This window comes from Artemia sp. Qi Xiang Cuo, chromosome 4, assembly GCF_049724085.1.
Source record: "Artemia sp. Qi Xiang Cuo chromosome 4, ASM4972408v1, whole genome shotgun sequence".
Lineage (NCBI taxonomy): Eukaryota > Metazoa > Arthropoda > Branchiopoda > Anostraca > Artemiidae > Artemia > Artemia sp. Qi Xiang Cuo.
This window is the reverse complement of record NC_142797.1, coordinates 286480-302683: the sequence shown is the minus strand read 5'-3', so window position 1 is coordinate 302683 and position 16204 is coordinate 286480. Positions and strand designations below refer to the sequence as shown.

General features: G+C 33.5%; 1 protein-coding gene across 1 annotated transcript in view; it reads left to right on the top strand.

Moving 5' to 3' along the window:
- Positions 1-16204, top strand: part of LOC148952658 (uncharacterized) — a 104390-nt gene that overhangs the window by 59948 nt on the left and 28238 nt on the right. Inside the window, exons 5-8 of the mRNA XM_089087325.1 lie at positions 1237-1348; positions 8541-8707; positions 12139-12266; positions 14995-15198. Coding sequence (XP_088943451.1) covers positions 1237-1348; positions 8541-8707; positions 12139-12266; positions 14995-15198 — 611 coding nt within the window. The remainder of the gene's footprint in view (positions 1-1236; positions 1349-8540; positions 8708-12138; positions 12267-14994; positions 15199-16204) is intronic.

The window sequence follows — 16204 nt, the reverse complement described above, 5'->3', positions numbered from 1 at the left end:
ATTACAGATGGCAGTAACAGTGTACTGCTAAACAACACAAGAGATGGATGGTTAATGTTCCATTCCTTGACGTGTTTAGCCTTTGTGGTCGCACAACTTATTCGTGTCTTATTAAACTTCAACTAGGTTTCAACTTTTGAGTTTCCTAGACTGAAAAAATGAAAAAAAAGAAAAAAATGCAATACATATCCGAGTTTTTTGTTTTTTTTTTGTTTGTAACATAGTTTGGCTTTCTTGTTTTTGTTTCTTTTCCTTTTTTTCAGAGTTTCCTTTACCTTTAAACATAATTTCAACTTTTCAAAATAATTGAAACTAAATAAATTCAATTATATATCATTTTGTGGTGTATATAGTTTAAACCATGTGCAAGATTTACCCTTCTTCATGAAATTATTTCTTAGGTTTTAGGAGAGATTCCCCAGAATTTCAGGCAAGTGACACGCCATGAAGTCATTAAAAAACTTGACTACTGGGTGTTAGGGATGGTTAGAGACCATAGAGGTGATCACAGGGTTTCAACGAGGGTGATTTACTTTAGTCTGATGGAAAACCATTGATTTCTTTTTGTGATTTAGCTGAAGAAACTGTTACTACCATCTAAAAAAAAAAATCTAAATCAAAACTTTGTGATTTATCCTGATTTTTGAAAATTCTCTTAGTCGTTTTCGCTATCAACATTTTGCCTTTGGATTTTATTCTTTTTTTTCTATACAGGGGGGTCCATAAATTTCTATGCAAAGGAAACGGGGTTTAGACTTGCTCTATTATTGCCTGATTACATTTTTGTTGGATTTTTTTTTATTAAACTTCGTATTGAAGAAAGTTATGTTTATATGTTGCAAAAAGAAATCCTCCTCGGTAAAGGAGCATTACCGAGGTAATGAAAAATAACAATTATAACATAAATAACATGAAATAACAATAAAATAACATAAATAACAATAATGAAAAAAAAATTACCGAACTTGAAAAATAACAATTTTTCATTTTTATTCAAGATTTTCTATTGTTTTCCCTTCAGTTCCAAATTGTTCTTTAATTTAATGTTCCTCAAAATAAAGTAAAAGATGAACATGTCAGACACCACAGATGTGATGTCAGATCACCCTAACACATCTAAATATGAATTTGGATAAATATGCCATGTTAATACAAACAGTTAAAGTGAAATACAATATTTTGTCTTTAAGTGAAACATTTTAATGTAATTTATATTCATTTCCAATTTGATCTCAGGAAAAGAATTCAGAAGGAATTTCATGTTCTGTTTTGTCAGATTGGCTGCTCAAAGAACCTCAGCAGTTCATTTGGATATCCACATTGTATCGACTACAAGTTTCTGAGAATGGTAAGATTCGGTTTTCTTTTCATTCTCTTTTTCTTTCCTTTCCCTTTTCTTTCTTCTTTTTTTTTCGTTTCCGTTTCTTTCTTCGCAATATTAAGGCTCGTTTATGGTTTGTGTGTTTTTTTTTTTTTTTTTTTTTTTTTTTTTTTTTTTTTATATATATATAAAAAGATACGAACTTTAGCTCCATTAGGGCTAGCGATTGTCTTTTGGATATGAATATTTTCTTATCAACAATAAAAAAAAAGAAGTGTTGTTTTACCCAGATGGGTCATATTTTGAATATTTCAAAATTATGCACTTTTTGATTATTTCTGCTATTCTAGAAGGGGAAAAAGAGATAAAGGTTTTCTGCTGTGAGAGCGCAATAAGTATCTTCATTCACCCGCTTAGTGTAGTGATTCTCAAAGTAGTTACTTTTCATAGTTTAATTCATTTATTTTTACAGAACAAATTCATAAAACGCTAATTAAAAGACTTCGAATTTTCCAATGAGAATATGTTCTGCTTCAGCCAAGTGTCTTATGTTTCGCCAAAACGACTAAGAAATCTTTTTTAGCAATGGTATAACCAAAAATGTATATTAATGTAATTAATTCACCATCTTGGGAAATTTTCCCTCTCCAGAGTTCTTTTTCCTTTTTTTGTACTTCTTATGGGTGAAAAAAAAAAAAAAAAAAAAAAAAAAAAAAAACAGAATTCACAAGTAAATGAAGTAGGCCTCATTTATAATTTATTAAAAAAAATTACCGAAAAATAATTTTTTCAAAGAAATGTAAAGGCCATTTTAAACTTAAGACCATCATATAAAAATAACTGTTAAAATACAAACAAAACACGACCAGAAATTACTATTAAAGAATAAATGAAACCCAAAACGAACATAAATTAAATAAGCAATCATAGCAAAAACATACAACAAGTAATAATATAAATGAATAAATTGATCTTAAAGCGAGTAAAGCTTAGATTGAATATGAAAATAAAGCTTAAAACGAAAAAAAACTATTTTGCTATAGAAGCATAAATGAAACTTAAAACGGACAGAAATTAAATAAACAATCAATGCAAAAAAACATACAATAGATATTAATGTAAATGTTCTGGAAATATACTGTTCTGGAAATTACATCTTTGAGTAGGAAACTCCTCTCACAGTCTTTAGGGCAAGGGTTATAAGTTATGCCCTGGGGGCATATACTACTACTACTATTAACAACTCACCGCAGCACCAAGCCGCCTGAGGCCAAGGCAGCTACGCACGCTCCTCCTCCACCCCAATCTATTCAAAGCCTCACTTTTTACACCCTCCCACGAAGTTCCCATTTCCTTTAAATCTTTCTGTATGACGTCCTCCCAACCCAGACGAGGACGACCTGCTTTCCGTTTAGCCCTAGACTGTTTGCCGACAAGAACAATCTTCGGCAATCTGTCATCCTTCATCCGCACAACGTGCCCTAGCCACCTCAACCTTTCTTTCTTTATAGCCCTAGAGAGCGGTATTGGACCACATTTTTCTACAGCCTAGTTTTTGAAGTAACGTTAGTAAGCCGGGTACCCAGAACAATCCTTAAGCAATTTCTCTGGAAAACATCTAGCAAATCTTCATCCGCTTTTCGAAGCGCCCATGCTTCAGAGCCATGTTTGACTACTGTCATCACTGTAGCTTCTAATATTCTTTTCTTGGTTTGCAGACTTATATTCATATTCTTCCAAACGTTTTTTTCACTGTGAGAAAACACCCTGGGCCTTGGCTATTCTACTTTTAACATCTTCACTGCTCCCACCATCTGTACTAATAATACTACCAAGGTGAGGGAAGCTGCCCACCTGATCAATATTTTCATTACCCAACGTCACCTTTTCATCATCACTTATTCCTAGCCTTAGTGACTTAGTCTTCTTAACATTAATTTTCAAACATGAAACAGCCAGAATATAATTCATACTTTAGTGAAAAAAAATTTATTTTAAATGTTTTCACTTTTATAACTTTAAGAAATCAAAAATTAATTAAGATTTCAAGGAATAAATATCAGCATATATATATTAAACTGACAATGTACATTTTGTTCTGTAAATTCATTTGATTTTTTTTCAGTAAAGTACAAATTTTATTCGGGCTGTTAGAAAGCATAGGGTTTAGAATTCTACTCAGATTAATTTCTGCTCGTTTTTAGTTTGACTTATTTTAATTGCTGTTTGTTTTGGGTTTCATTTGTTTATTGATCCTGATTGGTGGTAGTTGTAAGCTTGGTAGATTATTTGATTCTATTTTTGTTCAGTTTTAGTTTAATGGAGTTCTTTACTTTTTTTTGAAAAATTTATTTTGTGCAAAAAGTTTTTTGATTAATCACTATAAATAGTGAAACACGGTAGATTTTGTCTCTAATGCAGATTTTGTCATTTTAAAAGAAATTAATTGAAAAAACTTTTTCCACAAAATAAGTATTTCAAAGAAAAGTAAAGAACTCCATTAAACAAGAAATGGGCAAAAATAAAATCAAATAATCTACCAAGCGTGAAACTACCACAAATCAGCATCGATAAATAAATGAAACCCAAAACGAACAGAAATTAGAATAAATAACCTAGTCAAACTCAAAACGAGCAGAAATTAACATAAGTTGGGCGCAAAACCCCTATGCCTTCCCAAGCCCAGAACAAAATTTGCATTTTACTGAAAAAAATATAAATGTTTTTACTTTTATAACCTTAATAAATCAAATGATATTAACATTTTGATTACTAAACATCAGTATATGTAGATTAAACTGACAATGCACATTCATTTCTATTTTTTCAGTAAAGTGCAAATTTTGTTCTGGCCTTGGGAAGGCATAGGGGTTTTGCGCCCAACTTATGTTAATTTCTGCTCGTTTTGAGTTTGACTCGGTTATTTATTATAATTTCTGTTCGTTTTGGGTTTCATTTATTTATCGATGCTGATTTGTGGTAGTTTCACGCCTGGTAGATTATTTGATTTTATTATTGTTCATTTTTTGTTTAATGGAGTTCTTTACTTTTCTTTGAAAAACTTTTTTTTTTGGAAAAAGTTTTATTTAATTAATTTCTGTTCGTTTTATATTGACATAGTCTTTTCAGGGAAAAAGAAAATTATACTTTAAATCTTTTTGTTTTTTTAAGACTTTATAGTTTGGCCAGCTATTTATAATACGGAGAAAAATTTTCATCAATTTTTAGCAATATACAAACTTTTTAAGATAAGGCCCCACATAGTAGTGTTTAATTTAGTTTCATACCTCCGCTATCTGCCCTGAAATAGAAAACTTGATAGCATTCGCCAAAAAATCTGTTTACTTTCTTTGATAGCTTGAATACACTTACGCTATTTTGATTTGGTTAAATTTTAAGAGCAAAAGTAGCCCAAAAAGATTGAACATAATACCCTCAGTCGTTCTTGGAATACTTCTGAGATGCCTTATTTGGAATTAGCTTTATCACAGTGCATTTTGATTTAATCTTAAGGCAATATTTAGTTTTTAAACATAATTGGCAAATGGGAGGGTTGGCGTAGGAGGGTGGGAGTGGAAGGGGGATTAGTTGCCCTCCAATCACTTTCGACTATTAAAAAGGGCATCAGCCCTTTCTATTTTCAATCCAATGAGCCGCTTTCGAAGTTCCAACGACGACTCCTTCGATACGAAGTGCTCCGGTCTAAACAACAACAACAACAAAAAATATCACTAATCACTTTCGACAATTAAAAATGGTACTAGCCCTTTGAATTTCAAATAGAATGAGCCTGTTTTGAAGTTTCTACGACGTCTTCTACAAAAACCTTATACACCCCCCGTGCATAACTTACAATCCTTGGCCTGAGGGCTGTGGGGGAGTGTTCTCCTCAAAAACATTTTCTACATAGAAATCAACTATGCTGAAGGAAATGGCTCTCTCGAAATTTTGATTGGATGTGTTTGGGGGAATGATGGGCGTGGGGGGCTAGTTGCCCTGCAATCACTTTCGACTATTAAAAAGGGCACTAGAACTCTCGATTTCCAATCGAATGAGCCCCTTTTGAAGTCTCTACGACGACCCCTTCCATATGAAGTGCCCTGCTCTAAAGTAAAAAAATAATATATGGTACATTGTGCCAACATTGTTCTTATATGCCCTCAGGGCATAACTTAAAACCCTTGCCCCGAGGGTTTTGGGAGAATGTCCTCTCCAAAAGATATTTTCTATCTGGAAATCAACTACGCCGAACAAAATGGCTATCTCAAAATTTTGATTGGCTGTGTTTGGGGGAATGATGGGCTTGGGGGGGGCTCTTAGTTGCCCTCCAATCACTTTCAGCTATTAAAAAGGGCACTAGCCACCCCAATTTCCAATCGAATGAGCCCTTTTCGAAGTTTCTACGACAACTCCTTCGATACGAAGTGCCTGTCGAAAAAAAAAAAAAAAAAAAACACAGTGTGGCCACATCGTTCTTTACTTAGGCAGCGCTAGCGCACTGCCTATGATTTTTCTGCATTCTAACTGTCGGACTGACCATATTTCAAACATTAAGCCCTATGCAAGATGTGGTTCAATCTCGCTTTCTAGGGGTAAAATATGAGAAAGGTGGAGGTGGCTAGGACACGTTCTGCGGATGAAGGATGACAGACCGGCCAAGATTGTCCTTGTTTGCCAACCGTTTAGGGCTGAACGAAAAGTTGGTCTTCCCCAAATTGGGTTGAAGGAGGATGTAAGAAAAAATTTAAGGGTGATTGGATATTCCTCAGAGGGTGTAAAGAGGGAGGCTTTGAATAAATTGGAATATAGGAGGAGCAAGTGTAGCAGCATTGGCCTCAGGCAGCTTAGGGATGCAGTGGGTTGTTAGCAGTAGAAGAAGTAGTAGCAAAACCTTCATTGGGAGATAAATTATATAAGGGTGAGAAAGTTTACCCTCAAGATTTACCTGTTTAAAAAAAGTTTCTTGAAAAGGTTCAGGTTCTTTTATTTACAAACTAAATATAACTACAATATGGATATGCCCGGCTGAGAGTCTAGCTCGTATTATCAGGCAACCAATAACAAATAAAAAACAACAAAAACATAATATATAACTGTATTTGTACACAATCACACTTAGTAAATAAATAAGTAAAAAAAAAAATGTATGACTTACCAAGCATCACCCCAAGCCAGCAGCCAAATTGAGAACAAACTAAAACAAAAACACCAAAAATAGGGAAGTGAAGCCGTGGGGAAACCCTACCAAGAGAATGAGCCAGCGGGAAGACCATAACTGAATTAAAAAAAAAAAAAAAAAAAAAAATATGATGATCAAAGGGTTAGTTAAAGAGTTTTTAATAGCCCCCGCAGTGTACCAACAGAAAATTGTTATGCAGTGCCTGAGTGAGAACCTCGATCTCTCAGTGCATTTCAAAATACTTAGAAGATCCCCTCGTTCCATAATCATGCTCACACTGGCTAAATAGATCCATGCATAACATTTTTTCGGTAGAATTTTAGCAAAATACCGTACTTAACACAAAACATTAATCAATGAAAAGATAATAATAATTCCACTGGTAATATATTAAGGAAAGAATATATACTTTTAATTGACAACTTTGATGGTAGGGATATTGGGAGGGGATGAAAGTTTTGAGGATATGCAGTGCTTTATTTTGCTGCTTTTGACGTGGTTCTATAAGAGTTTTAAATGTATTCAGAAAAGTCAGGGGACAATAACTCAGATAAGAATGGACTAGGGCAAAATATACCGATCTCATTGCATGAAAAGGTAGAATAAATTTCAAATGCTGCAATATTCCAACATTCTTTCCCAACTTCATCCGCAATTTAGCAATGTGTTCCTTCCAACTCGTATTCTGATCAAATAGCACACCTAAATATCTCATAGTAGATACATGCTCTAAATAAGTAGATTCATCAATGGGTAGTCTACTAAGTTCAGGTAATGACTGGTCAGTACGAGAGAAAATCATGAAATTGGTTTTTGACATATTGACATATAATTTATTTGCACTAATTCAAGTTTCTATCCTCTCAAAAGTTTGAATTTTGTCCCAATTCTTTACGGCATAATTTCTGCTCATTTTAAGCTTTAATATTGCTCCTTATTTTCAGTTGATAGCTTGTTTTTTTTTTATTTACTCATACACAGGGACCTTGAATCAGCTGTTGTAGTTTTAAACGTTTTTAAATTAATAGCAGTGAAAAAACTGAAAATAGCTGCTTACAAAGGTAATCTGTTTATTAATTTAGTTATTTTAACTATGCTTACTTACAGCTTACTTACTTAATAAGTTAACATTTACTATAATTTGACTTAGTTAATTTTTAGGGAAAAGAATAAAATAAAATTTAAAAAGGAGAAATTTTGTTTATTTTGTCACAAGCTGATGGTAACAATCACTAACGAAAAACAAAAAGTTTGCATACAAAATAACTACTGAAAGGACTTGAAAAAGTAACTAAATATATATGCTCTAGGACTAAATGCCCAAGGGCTAAATACTCTAAATATTTCTAGGACTAATTGAAAAAAGCACCCTATAAATGTCAAACAATGCTGTCGGTATAAGAAACATAATGTGTTGGAATTGAAGTTATGTTGTGCTACGTCTGTTCAACCATTCAGTTTCGATTTTTATGTGCAGGATCTTGGTAGTTTGTAGGTTAGTTTATTTAAAATTAATTTAGGTTTATGTTTAATTTAAGTTTTAAATTTGATTTTTGACAGCTTGACAGTTTAAATTAAATTTGATAGTTTGAATTTAAACTATTCAAATTATTATGTAGAAAAAAATAATGAGAACTTTCTCATGGTTCTGTTTTACTTTGATTTAGATATTATTATCATTAATAATATATGTATTTTGTTTGTTTTCAATTTCTCATGGGGAGCAATCAGCGCATGTGGCACTGCGCCAATAATTAGTTTTAAGATATGTTAATTTACAATGCATGATAAAGGAATCGTAGAAGTCATTACTTCGGCTGGCTGTATTGTTAGTAATCATGTTGCTAAGGGCAACAAAATGTATCGAATTCAAACGTAGTTTTCACTTGTATAAATGATGATTTTCATCCCTCTATCTATTTGTGTCAATTTTGTCCACCTTATCTATAAATTAGAGTAATTAGAAACGGTTTACGCCTACTTTGTGCATTTTGATTTCGATATGCTAATCAGTAAAATTTATATTATGCTTGCTTTTAGTTTCGCATGGAGGACAATGCAGCGCATGTGGCACTGCGCCGATTATCGGTCTAAGATACGAGTGTTTACGATGCATGAGATATGAATCTTGTCAGTCCTGTTTTTGGGCTGGTCGTGTCGCTAGTAATCACAAAACTCAGCATCCAATGCAGGAGCATTGTAGACTGGTAACGTCCCATGTTCTTTTTACTATTCAAAATCTATAATTAGGCTTAGTCTGGTCAGCAAATTTCCCTTACATCCCGAAATTTCAGCCGAAATGACATACAAAAAAAAACAACAAAATGTGGCTTCTTCTCTCATAATTCATTGTCTTTTACTTTCATAAATTTCTCATGCCTTTTAATTTCTTTAGCCTCTTATTTTTAATAAGGGTTTACAAAAACATGGCATTATGGGTATTATGATCATATGATTATGTACAAAACGTGGTCAGAATAAGTTCTATAATTTCTCGTTTTTAATTTCTATAGCGCCCTTTTTATAAGGGTTTCCACAAATAGGGCATTATGGGATTACGGTAATGTGGTCAAATATGTGGTCAGAATGGCCAAGATGTGATCAAACGGTCAAAATAACTTTTTTATTTCGCATGGATTTTAATTTTCTTTAGTGGTCTTTTTTTTATAAGAATTTACGAAAACATGGTATTATGGTCATAAAGTCAAATGTTTTTATGGTCAAAATGGCCAAAATATGGTCAAAGTAAATTCTTTAATTTCTCATACCTTATAATATTTTTAGACGCCTATTTTTTAGAAATATTTCTGTAGACAGGGCATTATGGGTGTTATGGTCATATGGTGAAATGTTTGCCGAATTGGGAATCTGTAATATTCAAGCTAAAAATTCAATGTGAAACCCCTAGTCGTCAGCCATGGCTGTCTATACCGTAATCCCCTAGAGTCCCTAGAGTCAAACATCAGTTCCTGATGTCAGAAACGTAATTTTCAGCATAGTCATAGCTACACAAAGAGGTATATAAATGACAAATTTTAATTTTTCACTCCATTTTGGTAATTTCCTTTATTTTGGTGACTTTCCTTAAAGTTTAAACTTTGTGGAACTTAGAGTCTTTGTCCTGTAAAGTCTTTGGAATTTCAGAGACTTTGTCCTGTACTTTATTCAGTCGATTTTTTTGATTTTTCTCTTTTTTCCTCTAGTTGATCTTTATGATGATAACAGTTTTTAGTTGCACTTCTTTACACTGTGAAAAACCGGAAATAATGTGAAAATGATAAAAAGCAGAATTATAAAAGATACTAATGATTCCCATTTAGCACAATCTAATGTTCAACCGAGAACGGATTTCTTTCTAGAGCAGGTGTTGAATATATAAGGAAAAGAAAGTCAGTGGGAGCTGATTTTTACCAACCTCATCAGTACACATTATAACTGCCGTTTTCTTTGCCTGGCAGCAAGGAGACAAGTTCTTTTTTCAAGAAAAGGTTTAACCGATTTGCATACCCTAATTTCAAACTGAGTTAAGGACTATTGACACGTAAGGAGAAAATAAGATACTTGGTAGTGATTTTTTTTGGTTCCTGGTTACGTGGGAGTAGCTTTCAACGGAGGATGTTTTCATGGGGGAACTGACATTTCTATGAAGGGGGCGCCGGATTTCCCAGCATTATTTAAAAAACGATCAGAAATTAAATAAAGAAAAAAAAAATTTTTTTTTCAATTGAAAGTAAGGAGCAACGTTAAAATTAAAAACGAACAGAAATTATTCCATATATGAAGAGGTTCGCCCCCTAGTCAATACCTCGCTCTTTACGCTAAATTTTTTTTTTAGTACTTTCAAAAGAGCTATCTATTCTAATTAAACGGCCTTTATGATTCAGTGATTTGTGATTCGAACAAAATTTGAACTTTAGCGTAAAGAGCGAAGTATTTATTAGGAGGCGAACCCCCTCATATACGTATTAATTTCTGACGTTTTAAGTTTTAATGTTGCTCCTTACTTTCAGTTGAAAAAACTTGTTTTTTTTTTTAACTTTGTACTTACATAAATAGATAGATATTTGATGCTCTAAAGCAGCAAGGGCCATGGCCACAAAAAATTGCAAAAAAAACACACATACAACAATATTTTCAGCACTCGCCCCCCTCCCCCTTACAAAAAACAATCTCCCTCTGTGTGATTACATATTTTATATATCTTGCTATCTTTCTTATTGTCCCATAATCTTTGGATCCCTTTTTTGAAACCATCCAGCCAATATTAATTAAAACTTAGACACATTAATTAAAACTTAGATTTAATAGCTAAATTTAAAAACTGTCAAGATCCGTCAAAACTGTCAACAGACCATACAAAAATAGGGCAGCTCGTAGTAATATTCGTGCGCTATGCGAAAAACGACTTGATAAAGGAATTTTTTTTGCTGTAAGCCTCTTGCAACAACAACTAATGCAGCCGATGTTAAGAAACTTGTGGATGACTTCTGAAAAGACGGCAATATTTCGTGGGAAATGGTTTATGCAGTTTGTACGGGGGAGCTCCAGCTATGCTGGGAAGAAAATCTGGCTTTACTGCGCTACTGAAAGGCGATGCACCATAAATCATTTTTAAGCACTTTGCAACAGCATGCATTGGTAACCAAAACTTTGCCTCTAAAACTGGAAAAAGTATTAAAAATCATAGTGAAATGTATGAACTATTTCCGAAAAAAATGCTCTGGAGAATCACATCTTTAGGGAGCTGTATAAAGAAATGAGATATAATTTTGAGTTACTTTTGTACTATTCTAACGCTGGTTGGTTATGCCGAAGAAAGGGGCTGAATCGTGTTTTTGCCATGCATGTTTAATTAGCCCTGTGTATGCAAGAACACTGTCATGCAGATTTCTTCAAAATTTTGTGTTTATTTTCATTTTAACATAGTTGACTGATATCTTTCCAGTTCTCTGTCATCTCACTTGTACAAGATATATCAAGGGACTGCACTACATCTTGGACACAGCTGGGTTGAATGTTTCACTCTCCCAACCAGCTCAGCTTTATGTCTCCATAGGCATAAAGATCAACAAAACGGAAAACGACACAATATCTATCGTCATTACTTCCCAGAAACCTTTTACATTTAGAGAATTTAATTATGGCGAATATATTCGTTTTGCGCACAAAATTCTTTATAAGTGGCAAATTTTTATTTTAAATGCTTTTTTAATTACAAATAAATTAATAGAATTTATAATTTATTCATCGGTTATAAGGATTGGGTGATGACTGGACTTTTGATCGTGGCAACTTAAACACTCGATCATGGAAATAAACGCCCTTTTGTATCAAATCATTAGATTGAAACAACTTATTACAAAAAACTGCAACTATTGCAATAAGTAGAAAATATATAAAATGTACTGGCAATAGGTGGCTATAATTATAAAAATCACACTGGCTACCTAGGCCATAAAAGTCGAAATTGTACTGGTTTTAGGTGGCAATAAAAATCACATAACGTTTTAATGAATAATTTTGAGGAAATAAATCAGGAAATCAACTAACTTTTCAAGAAAGACAAAAAATAAAACAAAACTGTTTAATTTCGTTATCTGTTCATTTCATTCATTTGTTCATTTCATTGTCTGTTCAGGCTTCGAGGAAGGAGCGCACCAAGACATTTTTGCAGAAAATTAAACTGAAGTTTGCAGGAAAGTCCAACCCCTATCCAAGACATCTTCAGTTCGGTGCATCGTCAGATGGATCAGAACCCAATGATTCGTAAGTTTTTTTTTCTTTTTATATTCTTGTTCTTTTTTAACTACAATAATAAGCAAAGCTTAATAACATAATTTCTATTTATCTCAGAAATATTTCTTGGAAATAAAATAAAAAGAATAAGTAGCAATTCACTTGTTTATAGTGACAATTCTTTGGCGAGAAATATAATTTAATATGCTAAAATTTACGTTTGATGATTCTTCGTAGTTGAACTTTTTAACTACGCGGTTTAATAGCATAAATAACCAAAAAGCCTATTTGGGACGACAGGATAGAAAAAAAGATAGTATATACTATTTTTGTGAGGTCTTTTGAATGAAAAATAGCTCACCTCCCTCCCCCAAAATTACAAGTCCCCTGAAGTTATCTCCCTTCACCAAAAAAGACAAAAAATTTCCTGAATGTTTCAACTTGATCCCAAGCCGTGAGACAAAACAGGATGTACTTAGAAAACAGCGTATTAAAATCGTTACCTTATCCTGAGCACATGTAATATATATAACAAGATTATAATCTCTTGTATTTAGGCAAAAAAAAAAAAAAAAAAAAAAAAAAAAAAAAAAATTCTAAACCCCACGCCTTCTGAAAGCCAGAATATAATTTGTACTTTACTGAAAAAAATCATTTTAAATGTTTTCACTTTTATAACTTTAAGAAATCAAAAATTAATTAAGATTTTAAGGAATAAATATCAGCATTTTTATTAAACTGACAATGCAGATTTTTTTTTAGTAAATTCATTAAAAATTTTTTTCAGTGAAGTACAAATTATATTCTGGCTTTTAGGAAGCATGGGGTTTAGAACCCTACTCATATTAGTTTTTGATCGTTTTGAGTTTGACTCTCTTATATATTTTAGTTTCTGTTTGTTTTGGGTTTCATTTATTTGTTGATACTTATTTGTGGTAGTTGTATGCTTGGTAGATTATTTGATTCTATTTTTGATCATTTTTGGTTTAATGGAGTTCTTCACTTTTTCTAAAAAAAACTTATGTTTTGGAAATTTTTTTTTTTAAGTTAATTTACCACAAAATATAAATGACAAATCAAAAGCTAGTTTTGCAAAAGTTGCCAATAGGGATTGTTAAATCCCTATGAGCAAGCGAAATTATATGACGCATTTTCAGAACTTTCTAAATTTATCTGATCCTCAAAATATCCTCCCTAATTAATAAAACCCTGTGAGTGCGATATTTCAGACATTATAAGTATCTCGTTTTGCTAAAAATTGATTTCATTGTAATGAAATTTGTTATTATTCTACTATAAAAAAGAATGTAAAAAGGGATATTTTGGATAGTTTATTCTTTTATTGTATAAAAAAAGAGTCCATCCCTGAACATTTTGACTCTTTAGAGTCCCGTTTGGTGTCTTTACTTAGATTTGCTGTGTGTATTTATTAATTTTCTTTTTCTCTTTATTGTATATTCTTTTTGTTTGTACTTTTATCGAGTAATAAATTTCTCTTTATATACTACAGGGTCTTTGTAATTATCATAGGTGAAAAAAAAAAAAAATTATCTTTGGATTTCTATTTGATTCAAAGGTCAATTTTTCTTTTTCAGTACTTTTACATTATTTCCCAACAGGGTTTATTGTATTTGAACAGACCTCTGTGTATGGGGGGCACCCGTAGGTTCGTGAACCAGGCCTCTGTGTATGGGGGTACCTGTAGGCTGGTGAACCAGGACTCTTTGTATGGGGGGCACCTGTAGGTTGGTGAACCAGGCCTCTTTGTATGGGGGATACCTGTAGGTTGGTGACCCAGGCTTCTGTGTATGTGGGGCACCTGTAGGATGGTGAGCCAGGCCTCTATGTATGGAGGGCACCTGTCGGTTGGGCCATCTACCTGAAATCCCAAATTTTTACGATCTTCCAATAATCTCGTGTATTTTCATGTAATTTGTGAGTGTTTTTGTTTCGTTTTTGTGGCTGACATTAACAGCGATAGCCATATGCCCTAGAATTGTTTTACTAAGTTGCCAATAAAGAGTGAAGATAAAGCAGGAAGCCTCAATTCAACTTACGGTGCCTCGAGCAGTTTTTCTGACTTTTCGAAGGCACTGAAATTTTGCAGAAATTTTATCCTTTGAGTTCTCAAACTTTGGCTCATGTACCACTTGTGCTGCATTACAATATTTTTACGATTTCAATTTTTACAGAAAAAAATAAATGAATGTAAAACTTTTTATCGCGTTATTTCAATATTTATTATTCAGAGAAACGTGTATTTTTAAAGTTTAAGCATTTACGGCTCTAGCTTGAACAATTTGTCCGAGAGGGTTGAACAATTTTCCGATGTTACGATTTTTAAAAGTCGCTTTGATACTCCAGGTCGGGGTTTCCCCTCTTTTCGTTAGCTTAACGTATACTTTATGCACTAATTTTGACAAAAGCACAAAGGTTCAGAACAGAGTTGCTGGGGGGGGGGGGGGTAGAACCCAAGTACTTTTAGTGCTTTTTGATCTAAGCATAGCTTTCGGTATGCAAAACTCTGTGAAAGTAGCATTTTTCTGGAGGGTTCATCTAGAAAACCAATTCACCAACATGTGTCCTGCAAAATGCGTAATGTCTCTGCTGCCATATTTGGTTAAAAGTGAAGGACATCACCTGTTTTGGAATGAAAGACTGCTTCTTTGATGAGATTAGCATCTGAAAGTGAAATGGATTGAATTTATTGACTTTTTTTTAATGTTAAAAGAAATTTTAATGATTATTGTTTATTTAGGCCGAATCGTAATGGATCTTCTACAAGTAGTCCGGGAGCTGATTCTGATGAGAGAACTGAATCGGCTAATGATTTTGCAGATGAAGTAGCATCAAGAACTGTCATAACTCTTTCGGAAGAAACGGGCCGACAAATATTTTCCAAGAGGCCAAATGCTGTGAGGGAATTGGAATCCATTCTTGGGCACTTGGAAAGTGGAAGCAGGTTCTTATTTTTGAATTACTAAAATCAAAAAGTGTTTAACCGAAGAAAAAAAATCTTCACATCCCCAAAGGAGTTGAAATTACATTATATACAAATTCAAAATGTTCGTTATCTTCTACATATCTGTTAGCTACAGATAAATTAGTTAAGGAAAGTCAGGTGATTACAGATTGACTAAAGGAACAGTATCAGATTGACGGAGCTTAAAAATATATAGTGTATTTAGATTATGCATACATGCGTGTATTTAAAAACCAGTGGCCATATACACAAAAACAAATAAATAAAAAAACAATAAGGAAAGAACAATAACATTCAACAAATTTAGACTACAGCTTCTTTCCGCCCGCACCATCAGACTATTCTCTATAAAACAACCTAACGCAATAATTAGGTCCCTCGAAGTAGTCCCCAAAACATCCGGGAGCAGCGGTACATCCCCATGGAAAAAATTATCCCTAAAATTCACCAAACTTTGGCATCTACTCAGAAAATGGTCTATCCCATCTTCAAACTCCCTACAGAGGGGGCAGGCACGCCTACTTCCCGAGCCATCCTCATCATAAGACTCCCAGTAGCCTTTACGCAGTGGTATGCAATTTGCCCGTGCCTGCAACCAATACTTAAGGGTTCTCCACGGTAGGTTCAGCTTCAAATAAAACTCCTCCCCATACACATCTTTAATCTATCTATAAAAATTGCGACTACTAGACTTTTCCAGACCCGTTAGCCAAACCTGAATCTCCTGGTCCCGAAGGCGCGATACAAACTTACCGAGGAAATCTTCAGGTTTAACTAGAGGACCCTGCCCCTCATTTCATGCCCATTATAAACCAGAATTATCCAACAGGACTTTAACTTGTTTGGGCCATGCCGCCTTTTTGCTATAAGTCAACAACTCTGTGTAGGCCACTTTTCTCAGGCGATTATCAGGCAAGCACGTAACCTGTAACCGAAACTCAATCATTTGTGCACTCCTCATAAGATGTAGATCCTGCAAACCCAA